An 18,259-nucleotide genomic window follows, 5' to 3' on the forward strand; every position below is an offset into this window, starting at 1 on the left:
CTTAAGGGGCACTTTATGGGAATGTCTGGCTTCATGGTTTGGTTATGAGCCACACTTGGGTTTCCTTTTGGTTGTGCTGGTTCGTGTCCCCACTGCCCACTGGCCTGACCACAGCTACAGCAGGTAGGCAGGCTTCAGGGACCAGCAGCTTCCCACCAGGGGCAGCAGCACCCTTTCTTGGATTTCTCTCTCTTTGGTTTCTTTTCAGGACGCAGTCAAGGTATCACTCAGTTGTAACGACTCTCGCACTGACTCTTCCACCTAGGAAAGGCAGGCTCAGCGTTTGTTTAATTCCCATTCAGCAAGGGAAGAAACTGAGGCAGCCATGCACTTGCCCAGTATCACACAGCCAGTGGGAGTTTGAATAGGAAACAGAAACTTACAGGGTCTTTGGGTTTCTGACCTGGTTCTTCTGGAGACCTGGACCCCCGGTGGCCTTGTTAAAGTCAACCCAGCGTCAGAATCTCGGGGCCCTCTTGCAGGGTCAATAAACCACACCCCAACAATGTATCCCATTTGTTGGAAGGAGGGAAACAACAGTGTGCTCTGGGTTCAAGGAAAATCCACCAAGTGATTGGTAAAAATAGATATTTTTATTCTGCAGAGGAAGACACTACATTGGCGGGGGCGAGGGGCCACTAATAGCTACAGTGGAAGGAAATACTGATTCCGGTAGGCAAAGGCATCTTCGAAAAACTGAGGAGAGGAAAAGAGGGATCAGAAAAGGCTGGATGGCAAAAGAAGAGAAGAATGGAGAGGGATTGGGTAGGTGCGGAAGTGGTCTCTGCAAACCAGGCTGGAACCCAGCACAATAAATAGTTTTATTTACAACAACCAAACTCGTGGCTTGACATCCACGTTTCAGTGCAAATTATTTACACACTGATGAGGAGGCAGGACAGGAAAGGGTGGGAGGTGGCCTAGGGAGGCATGGCTCGCAGCTGTTCAATGGCTCCACGACAGAGGCTGGGAGAATGGGGTTATTTCTGCTGGGTCCCCCAACCTCATTTTCCACATCACCACAGCTGCAGCTGCCATCTGACCCTGGCACCTCCTGCTTCAGCTGCAGGTGGGGAGGAGAAAGGCTCGGATGCCCCGGTGTGTGTTCAGGGTCCGCACCCTTGGCAGGGGCATGTGGAGACCTGGAGAAAACGGAGTTGAAGAGGGAGGGAGAGAGGCAGGGTAGGTCGCTGGCGCGGTGGCATAGTCAGAGCAACAGCGCCTGGAGCTGACTCGCCATGGGGGAGGGGACGAATCCTTCTCTCACCTCCTAGCCAAGCAGGGGGCAGTGCAATGGAGTCTCCCGCGGAGACGGAGGGAGGTAGGTCGGGGCAGGTCCTTCAGGATGGCAAGAGGGTTCCTGCCGCCCCAGGCAAGTGGTTTCAGGAGTCCCCAGGTAGGAGGAGGTGGGAGAAACGATCGATATGAATCGCGGGCACGAGGCTGGATGGACTGGGTGGGCTGCGCCTTAGGTGCCAGCAAATCTGCCTGGGGGTGGGCTTGAGGAGAACGCTCCAGGGGACGAGTCCGCGCAGCGCCTCAGAGACACTCGTGCAGGACGCGCGTGTGCGTGCAGTTGCGGCAGCTGACGTGGCAGCACCAGTGGAAGGTGCAGTTGCAGCGCTCGGTGACGCGCTGCGTGCGTGTGCGGTGGCCGCGGCCGCAGCAGAGCAGCTCACAGCCGTCCAGCGCGGGCGACGAGCTGTTGCAGGCACGCCCCGCCGTGCCCGCTGTGCCGAGGCGTCCGCTGTACGTGCAGAAGTTGGGCGATTTCTCGAAGTACACAAGGTCATGGGGTGAAGGCGGCTTGTGCGCGGGGTCTTCAGGCTCGAGGCGGAGCAGCTCCGCCCTCGAGGCTCGGTTGCTGCCTCGGTTGCCGTAGAGGACGCGCGAGGCGCCGTCGAAACGGTCGCGCAGCACGTCGCCCACGGCGCGCAGCGTGGGCAGCCGCATCCAGCACGTGCGCACCGTGCACGAGCCCGACATCCCGTGGCACTTGCACTCCTGACGCATCTCAGAGAACACAGTCTGCGGGACAGGGAGAAAGAAACGCGGTCCCAGGTTACTGCCGGAACCAGAGCCAGCCTTCCAGATACCGCCCCCTCCCGGGCGCCGCCGGCATCTCAGCGCCGGGCCCCGGGGAGGGGAGGCAGAAAATGTCCACTAGAGATTTGGACATCAAGCCAGTCTGACTTGATCTCTCAGCCTTATTTCTTTTTGAATCTGTACAGTGGAGGGGCTGTAGGCATTAACTTCTAAGCGTTGCAAGACTTCTAAGGTCTTTGGTTCTACCTGTCCTCAGCCCCAGGCATCCCTTTGCCCATTCCACGTTCTGGCTTCCTCCCAAGACCCCCACTCCTGTAGGACGCCCTCTCCTGGTTCCCTAACCTAAGCCCTGGCCTTATCACCGAGCGTTACTCCCCGAACCCGAGGTTGACCCCGGCGCAGACCCCTGGCGCTCCGCTTGGGGTGCAGAGCTCCTCAAGCCTGCTGCTCACCGTTCGGCCCGCCTCGTTGTTGTGAAGGTTCATGAGGAAGCGCAGGTCCCGCCCCTTCTCCCCGGAATCCACAAACTCTCGGCCAAAGAGGCGGCCAAAGTCGATGTTGTCGCTGCAGCCCCCCCAGTGCCAATCGGGGCCCCCAGGGCCGCGCCGCCGATAGTCGCACGTGCAGGACTCGATGGAGCCCTCGGAGCAGGAGCGCGCCACCGAATGGGTAACCCCGGCGGAGGTGATGGCGAAGATAAACGCCGTTTCCCGACAGCCTATGGGGGAAGGGATCGGGGATCAGGAATCAGCGAGGGGCCACGTGGTGTGAGGCCAGCACCCTCAGTGGACGGCTTGGGACCCATGAGTCCCACGCGCCGCCCCCGCCCGCAGAGTCCTGAGAGCCAGGCGCCGGGCTGTGCTGGGAAGCTGGTCTCAGGAAAAGCACGTGCGTGGGCACGCAACCACGTCCACGCTTGTAACCACGCGTTACTGAGACTCAGCGTGCATTTTGGCTCCTCAGTGGAAGTGGGGCAACCCCAGAAAGAAGAACTGAAGAGAGTGGGGCGGAAGAACTCTGCACAGCCAAGGCCTCAGCGCAGCCCAAACTCGGCCGGTGTCACTAAGACACACTTGCTGGGCTGGCGGCAAGGCGCATGCCTGCGGACGCAGCTTTCCAGGCAGGCTCCTTGGAGAAGGCCTGGGGGAAAGGGGTGGCCGGCCAGCGCCCACAACTCAGAACCCCCTTTTCTCTTAGGCAGTGGCTCAGAAAAGTTAAGCTTTGTGCCCGGGGTACGCGGTTTGAAAGCATCTGGTAGACCGAGTTTTGTCCAGATCGTGTGACGCTGCAGGAATCCGGGACATCTTCCCTGCATTCGCCCACCCATGCCCTGGGGGTGACCCCGCGTTCCCCTGGTCCCGGAAGTGTCGCCTTCCTGGGTACCCACCTCGGTTGACGATCTTGCCGAAGAGGTGGGGCCCCGAAGCCGTGGGGCAGTTCCAGCGGCGGTTCCGGAACTGCCACTTGCACTCTCGCACTGCGCTCTGCAGCCCCCCGCTCACGCTGTGCAGGATCCCAGGGTTCTGGCGGATCAGCCGCCGCTGTTTGCGGCTCAGCAGCTGCAGACTGGGCTCCAGCACCAGTTGCAGACTCTTGGAGTCGGTCAGTAGGTTCGTGGAGGAGGCTACGTTCACGATGCCCCTGGAGAGACGCAAAACTCAGGCTCTGGAAGGGGACCTTCACCCTGACCAAAAAGGTCGTGCTCACCCTGGTCTTTCTGGGTTTATTTGCCTGGAAAGAGCGGCGGGAGATCAATAATAAGGTAATGACTCCGCTCTCCTAGGTTAACTAGATTGAAAGGACCGGTCATACGGACTTCGGTGTGACCAGGAATCCTAGGGGTGCTCTGGGCTCTGGGATCCGGCGCCGGCCAGGGGAAACGTGGGGAACTGGGAGGAGAGATGCCCACCTTCGGTCTCAGAGCTCGCTTCTGGGCAGCCTGGGGAAGAACTCCTGGTCTGCAGTCCATGCCCACCTAAGGCACGAAATGCTTAGGAGTCCCACCCTCTTCTCACCTCCTTTCTAATTGCACGCCTGGCCCTTCGCTTCCAGAAGCAAGGAAACCTGTGGTGTGGCTACGCTACCACCGTGAGGCTGGATTTGGGGCTCTAGGAAAAAGGGTGGTGCTAGATGGGAGTAGGATCCCTGCCTGGAGTATTGTGGGCTGCGGCGGCCGGACCATTCACCCACTTCAGCAAAGCTGGATTCTCAGGAGCCATTCGGATCCAGAGCTTCCCTCGGTGTCTCGGAAGGAAGTCCGAGCGCTGGAGGGAGCCTGTCTGCGGACGGATCCCAGAGCGTGGGAGCTGGATAGGGCTGGCCCCTGGCTCTGCGCCCCGGGACAAGTGGCGACCCCGCACCAGCTCACTTACCACCATCGGCCACTGCTGTTGGCGGCCAGAGCTGCAGGCAGAGCGGCCAGCGCCAGCAACACCGTAGCGGAAACCCAACCAGGCAGCAGCGCCCAGTGCCCCATGGCCTGCCCGGCCTTGCCCGCTTGTGTTGCAGTTGGGCGGCTTTGGCTGCTGCCCGCGACGGTGGGACGGGATGCGGCGGTGGCGGCAGTGGTGAGAGTCCGCAGTCTGGCTCTAGCAGCCCTGGGGGCGGGCGATGGGCAGCATGGCTCGCGGTCCCAGCTGGTGGGCTGAGGCAGCCACGGCGGGCGGCACCGCCTCTTATACTTGTGGCGCTGGCTGGAGTGGTGATAGGCTGCCCCGCCGGGCCGCACTGTGGCACTAGGGCGCACCGGTCAGGGGCGCAGACAATGGGCAGCGAGCGGGGCCGTGGCTCCCGCCCGTCTGAGCCGAACGCTGACGGGCTGGCCGTCGGGGCTCACCCCCGCCCCCTGCCTGGTGGCTCCCGCCTCCGGGCCTGCACTGGCCGCCGACCCCTCCCCTAAGGGCGCCCTCCCACGCGCGCCCGTATCCTAACTCCGGTTGGCGTCGGGAGCCCGTCGGGGGCCGGCGTCCGCCAGGGGGCGCAGCGATAACGTGCTCCCTGGATTTTCCGTGAGAACACTCGGGAGCCCAGTCGCTTCGCCTCCTGCCCTGGGGCTGCCCCCTCGACGTCACCCCAGGCCCCGCCGGCGTCCAGTCTCTCCCCCTGCCAGAGCGGATGACGGAAGGCTGTGGTTCTGGGCAGCGACACTGAGGAGATGCCTTTCCTCCCAGGAACCCCGATGGCTGGATAGGGAAGGAAAGGGGGATCCTGGGGCTGGAGCTGGGGCTGTGGTCAGGGAAATCCCGGCGGTGGGTCGGGGGGGCGGGGGCGAGCTGACCAAACAGAGCCCAGCCATGAAGAGAAATCTGAGGAAACGGCAGTTCGTGCTTATGGCCAGATCGTGCACACTAGTCGCCGTGTCTGTGTGGAGTGTGTATGTGCGGCAATGCAAATGTGAGTGCATGTGAGAATGCACGCAAATGTGTTCTGAGTGTACACACTCGTGTGTGTCCTCCTGTCCAGGAACTCCATGTTTTGAGGTGGGATGTTAGAAACCGTTCTAAACAATCTTGCAATTTGGCTCAGGTCAAGTCATCAGCTCACAGCCACCACCTGAGACAGCGCATCATTTTCTGTGCGCTGACACGGAGGTGGAAGTCGCGGTCAGGGAGGCCCAGCTGGCTGAGGGGTAGACGGTGTCTGGGATTGTGAGGAGGTGGCTGGGTGGGTGGATGAGTGAGTGTGGGGGAGATTACATATGCACATATGTGTCACTCTTGCCCTGTGTACCATGTGTCGCCTGTTGGTGTGTCACTCTGTGGTGTGTGCCAACCTGTGCATGTCACTGGGGGAGAAGGCTGAGCCGGCAACCACAGTGGTGTCGAGATGAGCAAGGCCTGGAGTGTCTGAGTGTCTGAGGAGGGGCTCTGGACGGAAGGGCAATGGGATAGATTCAGATTTGTGTATGGTGTGTGTGTGTGTGGGGGGGGACCGGGAAAAGGGGGCCTCTGGCTAACCTGAACGTGGAATAGGGAACCTGTGCCTCCATGTGTTTGATTCTTTTTGGATTTCTCTGCCAAGTTTCTGTCTTACCCCCAAACTCTGGGTCTCTCCACTCTTACCACACTGGGAGACCCAGAGCGCCTACAACCACCTCCTCTATTGTACATGTTTTTCTGCCTCCCGGGGGCTCTAACTCAGCTTCAAGGCCACCTTGGCCTCCTACTGAAGTGGTTGCTGTTGCCTGTATAGGACATGGTGGGGGGGGGCACTGCCAGCCTGGTTATCCTGCCCCACCCGCACACACAGGCGGCCCCTGGAAGGAGGGAGGATCTCCTCCTTTACATCTCTCTCCCCATTTTGTAGAGGAAAAAATTAGAGTGGGTAGTTGCCCAGGGGTCACACAGCGGATAAATGAATAAATGATAAAGCCAGGCTCAAACTGGCCAAACTCAAAGCCTGTGCCCTTTTCACCTGAGCAGCTGCTTGTGATGGCGCAGCAGCAGTGGGATGGGGGCCCTCCTCAAAATTGGCAGGTTACGAAAAACGATCATCAGGAGCTCCCTGCCTTCCTTTGGGATCCCCTCTTTTTGTGCCCCTTGCCTCTAGGATGATTTCTCACCGAGTAATGCATCCAGGCCTGATCCTAAAGAATTCCAAGTCCCAGAAATGACCAGGTCTCCCCTCCAAAGCAGGGAAATCACTGTAAGGAATAAATGCTTGATACATTTAATTAGTCTTCCTGGAGGACTTGTATTTTAAATGAGATGTGTATGAACCCAAATGAAGCCTGTTGGAGGTTACTTTTGAAGGGAATGTCCTCCCCAGGCCCTTTGCCCAGTCCAGTGTACCTGGTCCCTCTAAGGATTCATCCCTGAGGGACAATGTGTACTGGCCCATCATCTTCCACAGGTCTGAAAGCCAGTAGTCTCTGCAGAGGGCACTCCACACAGATGGCTCAAGTAAGCAGACCAGGGGTCCCCAGCATGCCTGGGACACAGATGGGTACTTTGGCCTGTCAGGTTGCACAGCAGGAGGTGAGCCATGGGCTTTGCTGGCATTACCAACGGAGCTCCGCCTCCTGTCCCTTCTGGAAAAAGGTTGGGGACCACTGAATAGGCAATGTACCATGGGCAGCTTGTCCTTTATCTCTTAGAAGTTTCTCCACACTGGGTGGGGCCTGGGTCAAGTCTTTTGGCCTGGTGGGTTGAAGTCTCACGAAGGTGGGAGGTGGACCAAAAGAAAGGGAAGTCCTGTCTCTAACAAGCAGAAGTGGGAAGAGAGGATAGGAGTAGCAGGGAAGAGTAGGAGGGCTCTAGGTCTGGGACACATTATGCATGACCTGGCCCAAATTTCTATTTAGACCAAATCATCACTCTGTCCATTGTTCTCTGCTTCTTTCCTGCATTATCATCTTCTCTCTGTACTAGGATCATATTCACCCAGGGTATAAATGTGCTGTAATATTTTTCATCTAAAAAACCCCACAACTTCACTTGACACCACACTACCACCCAAGATTGCCCCATTTGTCTGCTTTCTTTTACTGCAAAACTCAAGAAGGTTGCTTTAATCACTAGTATCAATTCCTTCTCTTTATTCTCTCTCTCCACCCTAGCCACACCTTTGAACCCATTAGTCCTCCTTCAGAGTCATCCCTGACCTCCGTGTTGCTCTACCGTCAGTCCACTTGCAGGGCTCCTCCCTACCAATCTTCGAGGAAGAGCACGCAGAGTGGAATGCTTCCTCCTGCTTGAAATTTTCTCACTTGTTTTCTGGGACACCGTTCCTACCTCCCAGGCTGCTCACCTTCTCAGTCTCCTATCTGGTTCCACCTTTTGTACCCAGTTTCTAAACTAAATAAGGACTGCACCCCACTTCAATCTGGAGCTGCTTCTTAGTCTGTCCAGTCTCATGCTCCCTAATTCATATCTCTGGCCACTGAACTCTGAACTTGCACATCTGACACTTGAATAAGCATCTCAGAATGCACATGTGCAAACTGTGAATTCCCGGTTCTTCCCTCACCCCAACCTGCTCTGTCATTAGTCATCCTGTCTCAGTAAATGGCAACTCCATCCTTTAGTTGCTCAGGAAAAGAATTTAAAAGTCATCCTTGAGTCATCTGTTTTCTTATACTGCACCTCAAATCGATCAACAAATCCTGTCCTTCTGTCTTCAAAATATATGCAGAACCTGCCCTGGCTGGTGTAGCTCAGTGGATTGAGTGCCAGTCTGCAAACCAAAGGGTCACTAGTTCGATTCCCAGTCAGGGCATGTGTCTGGGTTGCAGGCCAGGTTCCCAGTTGGGGGCACATGGGAAGCAACCACACATTGATGTTTCTCTCCCTCTTTCTCCTTCCCTTCCCCTAAAAATAAATTCATCAAATTAAAGTATACACAGAACCTGACCCATTCTTGCCACTTGACTGCTACAACACTAGTCACAGCCACCATCACTTCTCTCCTACACCGCTGCAGTAGCCTCCAGACAGCTCTCCTCCTTCTACCCCTGCCCTCACCTCAAAGGCACAGTCTATTCTCCACGCAGCAGCCAGAGCCATTCTTTCCAAAACAAAAGTCAGATTCTTTCATTCCCTGCTTAGGATTTTCCAGTGATTCCCATCTCACTCAAAGGAAAGGGCAAAGTCTTTGCGTTGGGAAGGAGCAGATCGAACCTGGCTCCTTCCTTGTGCTCCAGTTTCATTGCCTACCACTCTCTCCCTGGTGGGTGCCTCCCTCCCTCCAAAGAATTGCTAATTCCTTGAACACACCAAACAAGCTTCTGCCTCAGGATCTTTGCACTTGCTTTTCTGTCTTCCAAATGCCCTTCTTCAGCTTTCTCCGCAGGCTTGCCGCCTCGCTTCCTTTTCCCTTCCCCTATGTAACATGGAATCCCACTACCTGCCTCCTTCAACCTGCTTTATTTTTCTTTATATCACTCCTGGTCGTGGAGAACTTCAAAGGTCTGAAGCATAAAATCTGTAGCAAATCATCCCTCTGGAATAGGAACGGGGAAGAGAGATGTCAGAGGGGGGAGGGGTTTTACTTTGATCTTAGGGTCTGGGGAGGAAGCAGGGAACCAAGGCTGCGTCTGTGGGCAGAGGAGCCCGCCTTCCTTCGAAGCACCAGCAGGAAGCCCTGCCTCCTTAGTCTGAAAAGGCATCGGACTCTGGCAGAGAAGTGGGCAAAGCTCTGTCTAGGACAATCCCACAGACTTGTTGGGGCTAATTGCTGAATGTGAGGGGCTTTCTGAGGGTCTAGCACAGCTGGGCTCTGGACCTTTTGGTGCCTCCAGGTGGCGGCCTCCGGTGCTGCAGCAGAAGGCGTGAGCGGCGGAGGGTGGGCAGCGCCGCTGAGCTCACCGCCGCGGGCGCATCCATCCCTCCCGGGCCTATAATTTGGGTTCCCCGGGCCTGGCCGCCCCTATCAGCGGCTCAGCAATAGATGACTCACTCGGGACCCAGGGCCAAGGCAAACACAGCGGGAGGAGGAGAAGGAGTTTTCCGAGGCTGCTCTCCGCTTTAGAGCCACCGCCTCAGTTGCTCGATCCCCCAATCTCCAGGGGCCCCACTCTTTTTTGACCCCCGCCCTCTATGGCCCCACAGTGTTCTTCCCAGATTATTCCTGCTACATCCGCCATCCCTATGGTGGGAAGGCAGCCCTCCACTCTTCTCAGCGAAAGGAAGGGGGACCAGCTAGTCCACACTCCTGCTCTGAAGTAATGACAGCCCCCCACTTTCCCCTGTAGTCATGGCCCCAACCCTTGTCAAGGTCTCTCTGGTTCCCGCCCCTCCCCTTTGCTGGAGCTGGCCGCGTGCTTGGGGTATTAGGCAATGGGTGTGTACCCGCAGCCCTCTCCAGGCCCCGCCTGCCCCACCATCCTCCAGCCGCCTGCCTGCGGGTCAGCGCTCAGGCTAGCCGGTGGGGCCAAGGGCACTGGGGGCCAGCTCAGGCCACCCAGTCTGCCTGCCTGTGGCCTCCTGTCCCAGAGCTGGGCTTCTGCAGGAAGAGGGACCAGTTATATGAGTCTTTGGACTTGGGACAGGCTAACTTAGGGAACACCGGGGTCAGTGAGACGTGGGAATCTATGGCTCTTCCTTGGCACCTGACTGTATCGCAGCCTGACAAAGAAAGAATCAGGAGAAACAATCCAAAACCTGAGAAAGACTCAGAGACACACGGACACATACAAATGTCCAGGTGGTCCACATGGGTGAGGAGGGGCATAGGAAGCCTGGTCCCCCTCCTCTAGGGGCCCGAGTGTAGTCCCAGGCTGACACGCAGGAAGAAAGAGAAGGACACTGGCAAGGGTCACCAAGTCCAGGTGTAAGGATGAGAGCTAATGAGACAGGTCTTGCGGATTCTGGTGGCCTCAAAAGCCGCACGTGGTTTGGTTCTTGGCCTCTAAATAGGAAGGAGCAGCAAGAGCTTTAGGGTGCTCCCCCTCCTCCCCTGGGTGGGGAAGCAGACGAAAGCAGCCCTCCGTGGCCGCGCTGTGCGTTGTCGGGACCCACAGCACTCGCACCTCCCCAGCTTGCTCAGGGCCCAGCACATAACGGCGGTCAATGAATATCCCCACAGATGAACATCACTCATCTCTGCAGACTGCTCTGCCCCTGGACAGCAGTGTCCACTGCTGCGTGGTGCAGGGCTCCAGCAGCACGGCTGAGAGGTTAGCTGCCCAGCCGAGCTGCATGGACACCACCGAGGAAGAGATGACTGTGGCTGTGGGTTTCAGCCCCGTGGCTCTGCTTCCTTGGGGGGCCTCTCTCTGAGTCAGCTTGCCAGCCTTGGTCTCTCAGGGCCAGCCGTGCCTTGGGCTGCGGTCTGGCAGGGGCAGGGGGGGCGGCTGGGAAGCCTGGGGCCCCTCTCTGGCAAAAATAGCCCGCAGTGGTTAGAGCTGGGAGGGTGAGTCAGGCAATAGTGCAGTGGCACCTAACCCCTTCACTGCCACTGGAACTCCCTAAGGTGGTTTGCCTCAGCTGTGCCCCCCCCCCAGATCAGGCTCTTTTCCTGGCTGTCCTAGGGCTGAGCTCAGCTGGGGATCCCGCAGTCCTCCTCACCTCACGTGAAGCAAGTCTGTGAGCCGAGCGGGAATATGGGCCACCCAAAGAGCAGACCTGGAATTGGGAAGGGGAAGGAGACCTCTTCGGCCAAGGATGCCTGCAAGCCAAGGGAAAGATGGGGCAGCAGAAGATCTTTGGGGATCCTGGAGCCTCTGCTAGGGCCAAATTCTGAGGCCAAAGCTGACCCCTCCCAAGGGGCAGGCTCAGGGCTGGGAGGTGGGCGGAAGCCAAGCCACCCAGAAGGGAACTCCCGCTGGCTCCCAGTGCCCTGTGGTGCGTTCTTGCTGAGGGCTCTACAGGAAACTGCCCTACCAGGGAAATCAGTTCTCAGCTCTCTCTTTGTCTTGTCAAAAGCATCCTCCAGGGCCATCCAGTGCTCCGTGGGGAAACTGAGGCAAAGAGACATGACCACTTGGGACCAGGGTCCTGGTTCCCTAGTCTGGGTCAGTGCACCCTCCTTGCAGCCTTGGCGACTCCAGAGCAGGTGAGAGGAACTCTGGCTACCTCCCCCTTCAGTGGGGCCAAGAATGAACGCGGGCGTCGGGGGAGAGGGTGTGTGTGTGTGTGTGTGCACGCTGGGAGGAGGGGGAGCGACTGCGCTCCCCGGGTCAAGGGGGGGGTGCGACGAGGAGCGGGGTGGGGATGCCCCGGGCTCGGGGAGGGGCTGCAGCTCTGTCGGCCGCGGAGGAGCCGCCCGTGCGCTCCGCGCGAGCACAGCCAGAGCCCCCAGTTCTTCGCTGGCCCTCTTCCTAGCTTTCTCGAGCGCTCCCTCCCTTCCTCCCTCCCTTCTTCCCGGCGGCCGCGGCGGCGCTGGGAAAGCGGCGAAGAGGAGTGGCCCTGCCCTGGAAGAATGCGGCTCTGCCGAGGGGGCAGAACCCGACGCATTCTCCCCACGGTTTGAGCAGCCGGAGCCGAGGCCATCCGACCCCGCCCGCGGCCAACCCCGCACCAGAGCAGCTGGAGGTAATCGGAACCGGGAAAGCGGGGAGGGCAGGGACGCGCGCACGGGGCCGAAACAGGCACATGGGTAGTCAGACAGACGCGCATCCGCCTACAGGGACACGGAGATGCAGAGAGAGCCAGAGATATTGCCGGTGATAAAGACCCGGCAGATAAAGGAGTGTCCCCGGATTTTAACACGAGAGCAAAGGGGTGGGGACTGAGGTTAGGACCCATGAGGGCCAGGTGGGCGCCGCGCGGAGGCGGGGAACGTGTGGTTAGGAACGGTGGCGGACGAGGAAGAAGACTCAGCCTGCGCGGCGCGTCCCCTTTCAGGCGCGAACCAGGTCCCCTCCCCGTCTTCGCCGCACCTGGAGCCTCCCCTCTTCCCCTACTGCAGAGGAAGGGCGGGTGGAGCCGGTGGGGAGCCCATTCTCCCACCCTTCCGGAGGAGGCTGCCTGCCCTCGACGGCACCTGGAGGCGACGCTCTCCCCACCCCCACCCCGCCAGCCGTAGGTGGTGGGGAACCCCCTCCCAATCCCACCCCTTAGCCCTGTGAGGGCGTGAAGCCTGTGCTGGGCGGGGGAAGTGAGTCGTGGGGCCCTTGAAGAGGGAGCAGTGGGTGAGGTGGTGGAGCGGTGTTTGTGAGTACGTGTGTCTGACTTTGACCGCGAGTGTGTCTGTGTGCCTGGCATTATGTCTGGCTGGGTCGGCTCCAGGGGCGATCCAGTAAGTTCCAGCTGCGAGGCCCCGACTCCTCTTCCAGGGCCCAGGGACTCTAGGCATCGAGGGGGGTGATTCTTACTGTCGTTTAGGGAGAGATGAGACGGTCAGTGGGGTGACCCCGGGGAGTTAGGAGCCGGAGGTTGGGCATCCCTCGGCTGGCCAGGCGAGCCGCCCTACTCCGGAACCCTCCTGAATCCTCCCTGTCCCGCAGGCCCCGATCGATCTGCCCACCGGGGCCTTCGGGCCCGGGCTTCGACATGTCTGAGGAGCCCCGGCCGCGGCCTCCGCCCTGGGGCCTCGCGGGTCTTCTGTTCCTGGCGGTGTGCAGTCGGTGAGCAGTTCCCCCTGTCGCCGGCCTCCCCCCCCCCCCCGGGCTAGAAGCACCGCCCCTGGGCGGGAGGAGTCGGAGGGGGCGCAGGCCTGGACCACAGACCCAGAAACACGTTCTCGGTTCCCAGGGCCCTAAGCAATGAGATTCTGGGCCTGAAGCTGCCGGGCGAGCCGCCGCTGACCGCCAACACCGTGTGCTTGACGCTGTCGGGCCTGAGCAAGCGGCAGCTGGGCCTGTGCCTGCGCAGCCCCGACGTGACGGCGTCGGCGCTTCAGGGCCTGCACATCGCGGTCCACGAGTGTCAGCACCAGTTGCGAGACCAGCGCTGGAACTGCTCGGCGCTCGAGGGCGGCGGCCGCCTGCCGCACCACAGCGCCATCCTCAAGCGCGGTGAGCCTGGCGGGGTGGATTTGGGCCGCCCAGGCGGTGGGGGTGGGGGGCAGGCCAAGGCGAGCGGAGGCAAAGAGGGGACGGGTTCACGGCTCCCGGAGGCGCCTCTCCGGGAATTCCCCCCAGCCCCATACCCCCAGCCTCTAGGAGCTGGGGTGGTCACCCGTCTGGGCCCTGCGCTCTGACTTCCACCTGCTCGCTGCCGGCAAGGCAGCTGGGTCTCTGCTCCACTACCCTAAGCCCCCGCCCCCCTTCCTGCTTCCACCCAGCTGGATCTGGGTTGCGCCTTGAGCAAGAGATGCCCTGGGAGCTTCAAACACCCCCCAGTCACTCCCCCAATTTTCACCCCCCTCTCTTTCAGAGGGACAAGCCCAGGCTGGTGTCCCCAGAACCTCAGTGGAGGTGGGGTGCCGCCCCTAACCGTTTAAGGGTTAAACCTACTCTCCTAATTGCTGGGGTTCCCAGGAGCTGAGGCTGGGAACAAAGACCCTGGTGGCTTTGAAGCAGGGGAGCAGCCCCCTCCTCTGTGCTGTGGGGGCCCCAGGTGGCTCTCACCTGAGCAGGTGAGGAATGGCTGGAAGGGTGGAGAGCAGGTCACTGCTGGCCTGGTCTGGGAAGCATCTCTGCCTCTTGCCAGGCCATTCTTGAGTATACTCCTTGGAGGAGTAATGATCCATCCCGGGCTCAGCTCAGGGTGGGGGCAGCACTTCGGGGACTACAGGGTTAATAAGCAGCTGCCACCTGTGGGGGAATTCCCAAGACGTGTGCAAACAGCTTCACCCCTGGAGGGTTGGGGTTGGGGGGGTGGTATCAGGAGGTTGGGCCAGGAGCCCTGCATCCTGGGGTGGGAAAGACCTGGCCCCTAAGGAGCTGCGGTTCCTCATCCTCTCAGTGCTCCAGGGAGCCCCTGCCTAAAAGGAAGTGAGGGATCCCCCTTTTCTCCACAGAACTACTATAGGGGAAAGCTTTGATGCCCAAATGAGAAGCACATCTGTCTGAGGCTAGGAAAGGCTTGTCATCCTGAGCCTCTGTAACCCCCAAAACAAAACAAGGAGCCAACATTTTAAGAGTGCCTTAGGGAAAATCACCCCCACCTCTCTCCCCTTCCCAGCATTTTGTGGAGTAACAGCAGGTTAGGATAAACATAAAGGGCACTCTTAAGGACAAATATAAAACTAGAAACTGGAAAGGTAAAGGACAGCTCCACAGCTTCAGTGCTTTGGGGGCTTGGGGGTGGTGGTAGGTTGTGAAAAGGCTGATTAAAATAACCCTGAAGAAGAAGGGAAAAAACAAACCCCAATGGCTCTGCTTCAACCAATCCAAGCTCCCTGAAGGGCTGGGGAATTTCTAAGGCTTTCAGATGCAGAGCTCAGCGAACACATCTTCAAAGACTGTAGGGACTCCCTTTCAGTCATCGCCCAACCCCGGGGGTCTTTCCCTCCAGGCTGGCTCTTTCATCCACACCTGAAAATCCCAGACTTGCAGAGCAAGAGTGGCTGCAGGGATCATCTCCACCCATCCTCTCGATTTATAGATGAGGAAACTGAGGCTCTGCGCGTTCAGTTTCCTTTCTTCTTCTCCTACTTTCCCCCAGATTGCTCAGTTAGTAATGGCAGGGTCAGGATTCAGCTTGGAATTCCTGGAATCAGAGGGTGGCTGTTTATTTCCCTCTGCCTCCCTACTCTCAACTGCCTATCAGGCTGACCCTCACCATCATCACACCCTTTCACCCTCAGGTTTCCGTGAGAGTGCTTTTTCCTTCTCCATGCTGGCTGCTGGGGTCATGCACGCGGTGGCCACAGCCTGCAGCCTGGGCAAGCTGGTGAGCTGTGGCTGCGGCCTGAAGGGCAGTGGTGAGCAGGATCGGCTGAGGGCCAAACTGCTGCAGCTGCAGGCACTGTCCCGGGGCAAGAGTTTCCCCCACTCCTTGCCCAGCCCGGGCCCCAGCGTGAGCCCCAGCCCTAGCCCCCAGGACACGTGGGAATGGGGTGGCTGTAACCATGACATGGACTTTGGAGAGAAGTTCTCTCGGGATTTCTTGGATTCCAGGGAAGCTCCCCGGGACATCCAGGCACGGATGCGAATCCACAACAACAGGGTGGGGCGACAGGTATGTATGTGCCACTTGTCCTGGGTCCCCCTAGCTTTCTGGGCCTGCTTAGAGTCTGAGAGGCACAGCAGAGTGAGGGGATGGGATATGGGAGGTGATGGGCAGCATCTGGGTGGTCTTGAGCAACGTATTTAACCTCAGTTTTGCATCTGTAAAGAGTCTAAGGATACCTACCTTGCAATGTCATTAAGAGTGAGCTAGCAAACAGAGCCCCCAGCAGAGTCCCTTGTTCTTGACAGGTGCTCAGCATGTGGCAGCTGTTATTACAGCTGCTTCCCTGTGGAATTTAGGAGTGCTCTGGGCCCAGATCCCCCATTTTAGCAGTGCTCACTCTGGGAAGAGCACTGGGCTGGGAGTCAGGACAACTGGATTTGAGTCCTGTTACCAGCTGGTGACTGAAGACAAGCAAATCCCTCTGCTCTGGATTCAGTTCTCCAACAATAAAATGAGGGAGTTTGGCTATCAGCCAGCTTGCTTTTCTTCTGATATTCCAGTCATTTAGTCATTCTTGCCCCGTTTGTCCCTCCTTGTGCCTCCCTGTCCCCTCCCCTCTTCTGTGCCTCTGTGCTCCATCCACTTGCTGCCCTTTCCTTCACCTCTTCCCCCTCTAATGCTCCAGGTGGTAACTGAAAACCTAAAGCGGAAATGCAAGTGCCATGGCACGTCAGGCAGCTGCCAGTTCAAGACCTGCTGGAGGGCGGCCCCAGAGTTCCGGGCAGTGGGGGCAGCACTGAGGGAGCGACTCGGTAGGGCCATCTTCATCGATACCCACAACCGCAACTCCGGAGCCTTCCAGCCCCGCCTGCGTCCCCGGCGCCTCTCAGGAGAGCTGGTTTACTTCGAGAAGTCTCCTGATTTCTGCGAGCGAGACCCCACTGTGGGCTCCCCGGGCACACGGGGCCGGGCCTGCAACAAGACCAGTCGCCTGCTGGATGGCTGCGGCAGCTTGTGTTGCGGCCGTGGGCACAACGTGCTCCGGCAGACGAGAGTTGAGCGCTGTCATTGTCGCTTCCACTGGTGCTGCTACGTGCTGTGTGAGGAGTGCAAGGTCACAGAGTGGGTCAATGTGTGCAAGTGAGGGTCGGCCTCCCAGCAGGCTGCGGAAAGGGAGGGGTGCCTTTTCAGCCTTTTGCTCTAATTTGTCTGAGGTCAATTTTGGTCCCTGAAAAACTCAGAGTATCCACCTGGAGACAGCTTTGGAGATGGTGGGGGTCAGGAGGAGTCTATGAGGTATGGCCCTCTCCCCCACAGTTGAAAGGTCTTGGGGGGAAGATGGCATCCCTCTTCTTTTCCTTATCACCTGGATGGACTAGGATGAAATGCACTGTATTGCTCTCCTATTCCCAACCCTGGGGTCCCTTTAACTCTCCTTTCTCATACTCCTTTTGGCTGGGGAGTCCCTATAGTTTGACCACTCTTCTCCTTTGAGGGTCAGCCCCAGGCATTGTGTGGAGCCACAAGACCTGTATCCCAAAAGAAAGAAACCACTTGCTCCACTTGCTGTTCCAGAACTCTACTGCAGCCTGAGCCCTCTCCTGTGGGGTAATGGAAGACAGCAGTAGAGAGGTTTTTCTGGGGACTGGACAGAGTGCTAGGGGGTGCTCTTGGCTGAGTCCTCAGAGCCATCTGTCCAGGTCCATAAGGAAGCTGTCTGCCCTCCATTCAGATGTTAAAGGGGACCCTCCAAAAGAAGAGTTTTACCTACAACTCTCTGAGACTCTCTCTTTCTCTCTTCAGCAGGAGGGGTGGGAGTGGATAATTTATTGTACTGAGACTTGTTCTTGGTTCCTGTTTGTAACTAAAATAAATTAAATTACTGGACCGGTGGATACAGATGGTGATATTTTTGCCCATGTGGGATCCCAGTCCATGGCTTCTTTTCCAAGTGAATTCTCCTACCCTCCTACACTCAGTGACTTTATTTATGTGTATCCTGCTTGGTTCCGCAAAGGATTTGAAATGTCCTCAGTGACTTAGCTGGCAACTTGTAGTGTGAAAAACCAGTGGGGACTTCTAGGTATGAGGGGCTAGAGATCTAAATATAGTCTCTATTTACTCTCTATGTGCCTCAGCTCTAGGTTTTGCCTTGGCCACTGCCCTAGAACAAGGGTTGGCTCCCCGACCTCAAGTAAAGATCTTGATAGAAAATATATTAGGCTTATGGGTTTTGTCACAACTGCTCACCCTGCAATAATTGCTCCACTCTGCTGGAGTAGATCAAAAGCAACCACAGACTATACATAAACAAATTTTATTGGACAAAAGGATGTCCAATAAAATTTAATTCACAGCAATGACGGCATGACCAGATTTGATCATCTGGCTGTAGTTTGTTGACCCTTGCCCCATACCATGAGGTCATCTCTGTTCTGGGGTTTTCAAATCCTGAAGGTATCTCAACATTGAACCTGGAACCAAAAGAGCAGCTGAGTTCCTCTCTGGCTCCAGATGCGAGAACTCAGGAGGTAGATACAAGACTAACTGGAAACATATAAAAAGGATTCCTGTGCTCAAAAGGGGAGTTTTTTTGCTCTGGAAACCAGTAAAACCAGCATGCTCTTCCACTGAACATTTGCATGTGTATTTTATCCTTTCTTATTCAGAACTCTTCTGCCTTTAATCTTAGTGAAATAATTCCTTTATCTTATAGAAGATAACCATAACTAGAGAGAACAGAATAACTTCTATTCCATTCTTTTTATTCCTAG

At 57.6% G+C, this 18,259-nt stretch overlaps 2 protein-coding genes across 2 annotated transcripts; one reads left to right on the forward strand and one right to left on the reverse strand.

Moving 5' to 3' along the window:
• Positions 1-621: 621 nt before the first annotated feature.
• On the reverse strand, positions 622-4,680 carry WNT1 (Wnt family member 1). Its single transcript, XM_045829554.1, has 4 exons — positions 4,419-4,680; positions 3,434-3,687; positions 2,499-2,764; positions 622-2,028 (listed from the first exon to the last, which is right to left on the reverse strand). Exons 1-4 carry the CDS (start codon positions 4,520-4,522, stop codon positions 1,540-1,542), a joined length of 1,113 nt encoding a protein of 370 aa, XP_045685510.1. The 5' UTR covers positions 4,523-4,680; the 3' UTR covers positions 622-1,539.
• Positions 3,653-17,346, forward strand: WNT10B (Wnt family member 10B). The gene is made up of 7 exons (XM_045829553.1): positions 3,653-3,808; positions 11,409-11,538; positions 11,808-12,017; positions 12,932-13,051; positions 13,179-13,441; positions 15,178-15,551; positions 16,171-17,346. The coding sequence occupies exons 4-7, from the start codon at positions 12,978-12,980 to the stop codon at positions 16,627-16,629; spliced, it is 1,170 nt and encodes a 389-aa protein (XP_045685509.1). The 5' UTR covers positions 3,653-3,808; positions 11,409-11,538; positions 11,808-12,017; positions 12,932-12,977; the 3' UTR covers positions 16,630-17,346.
• Positions 17,347-18,259: the final 913 nt, after the last annotated feature.

This window comes from Phyllostomus hastatus, unplaced genomic scaffold (genome assembly GCF_019186645.2).
Source record: "Phyllostomus hastatus isolate PE091 unplaced genomic scaffold, TTU_PhHast_1.1 phas_scaffold_93, whole genome shotgun sequence".
In the NCBI taxonomy this organism is placed as follows: Eukaryota; Metazoa; Chordata; class Mammalia; order Chiroptera; family Phyllostomidae; genus Phyllostomus; species Phyllostomus hastatus.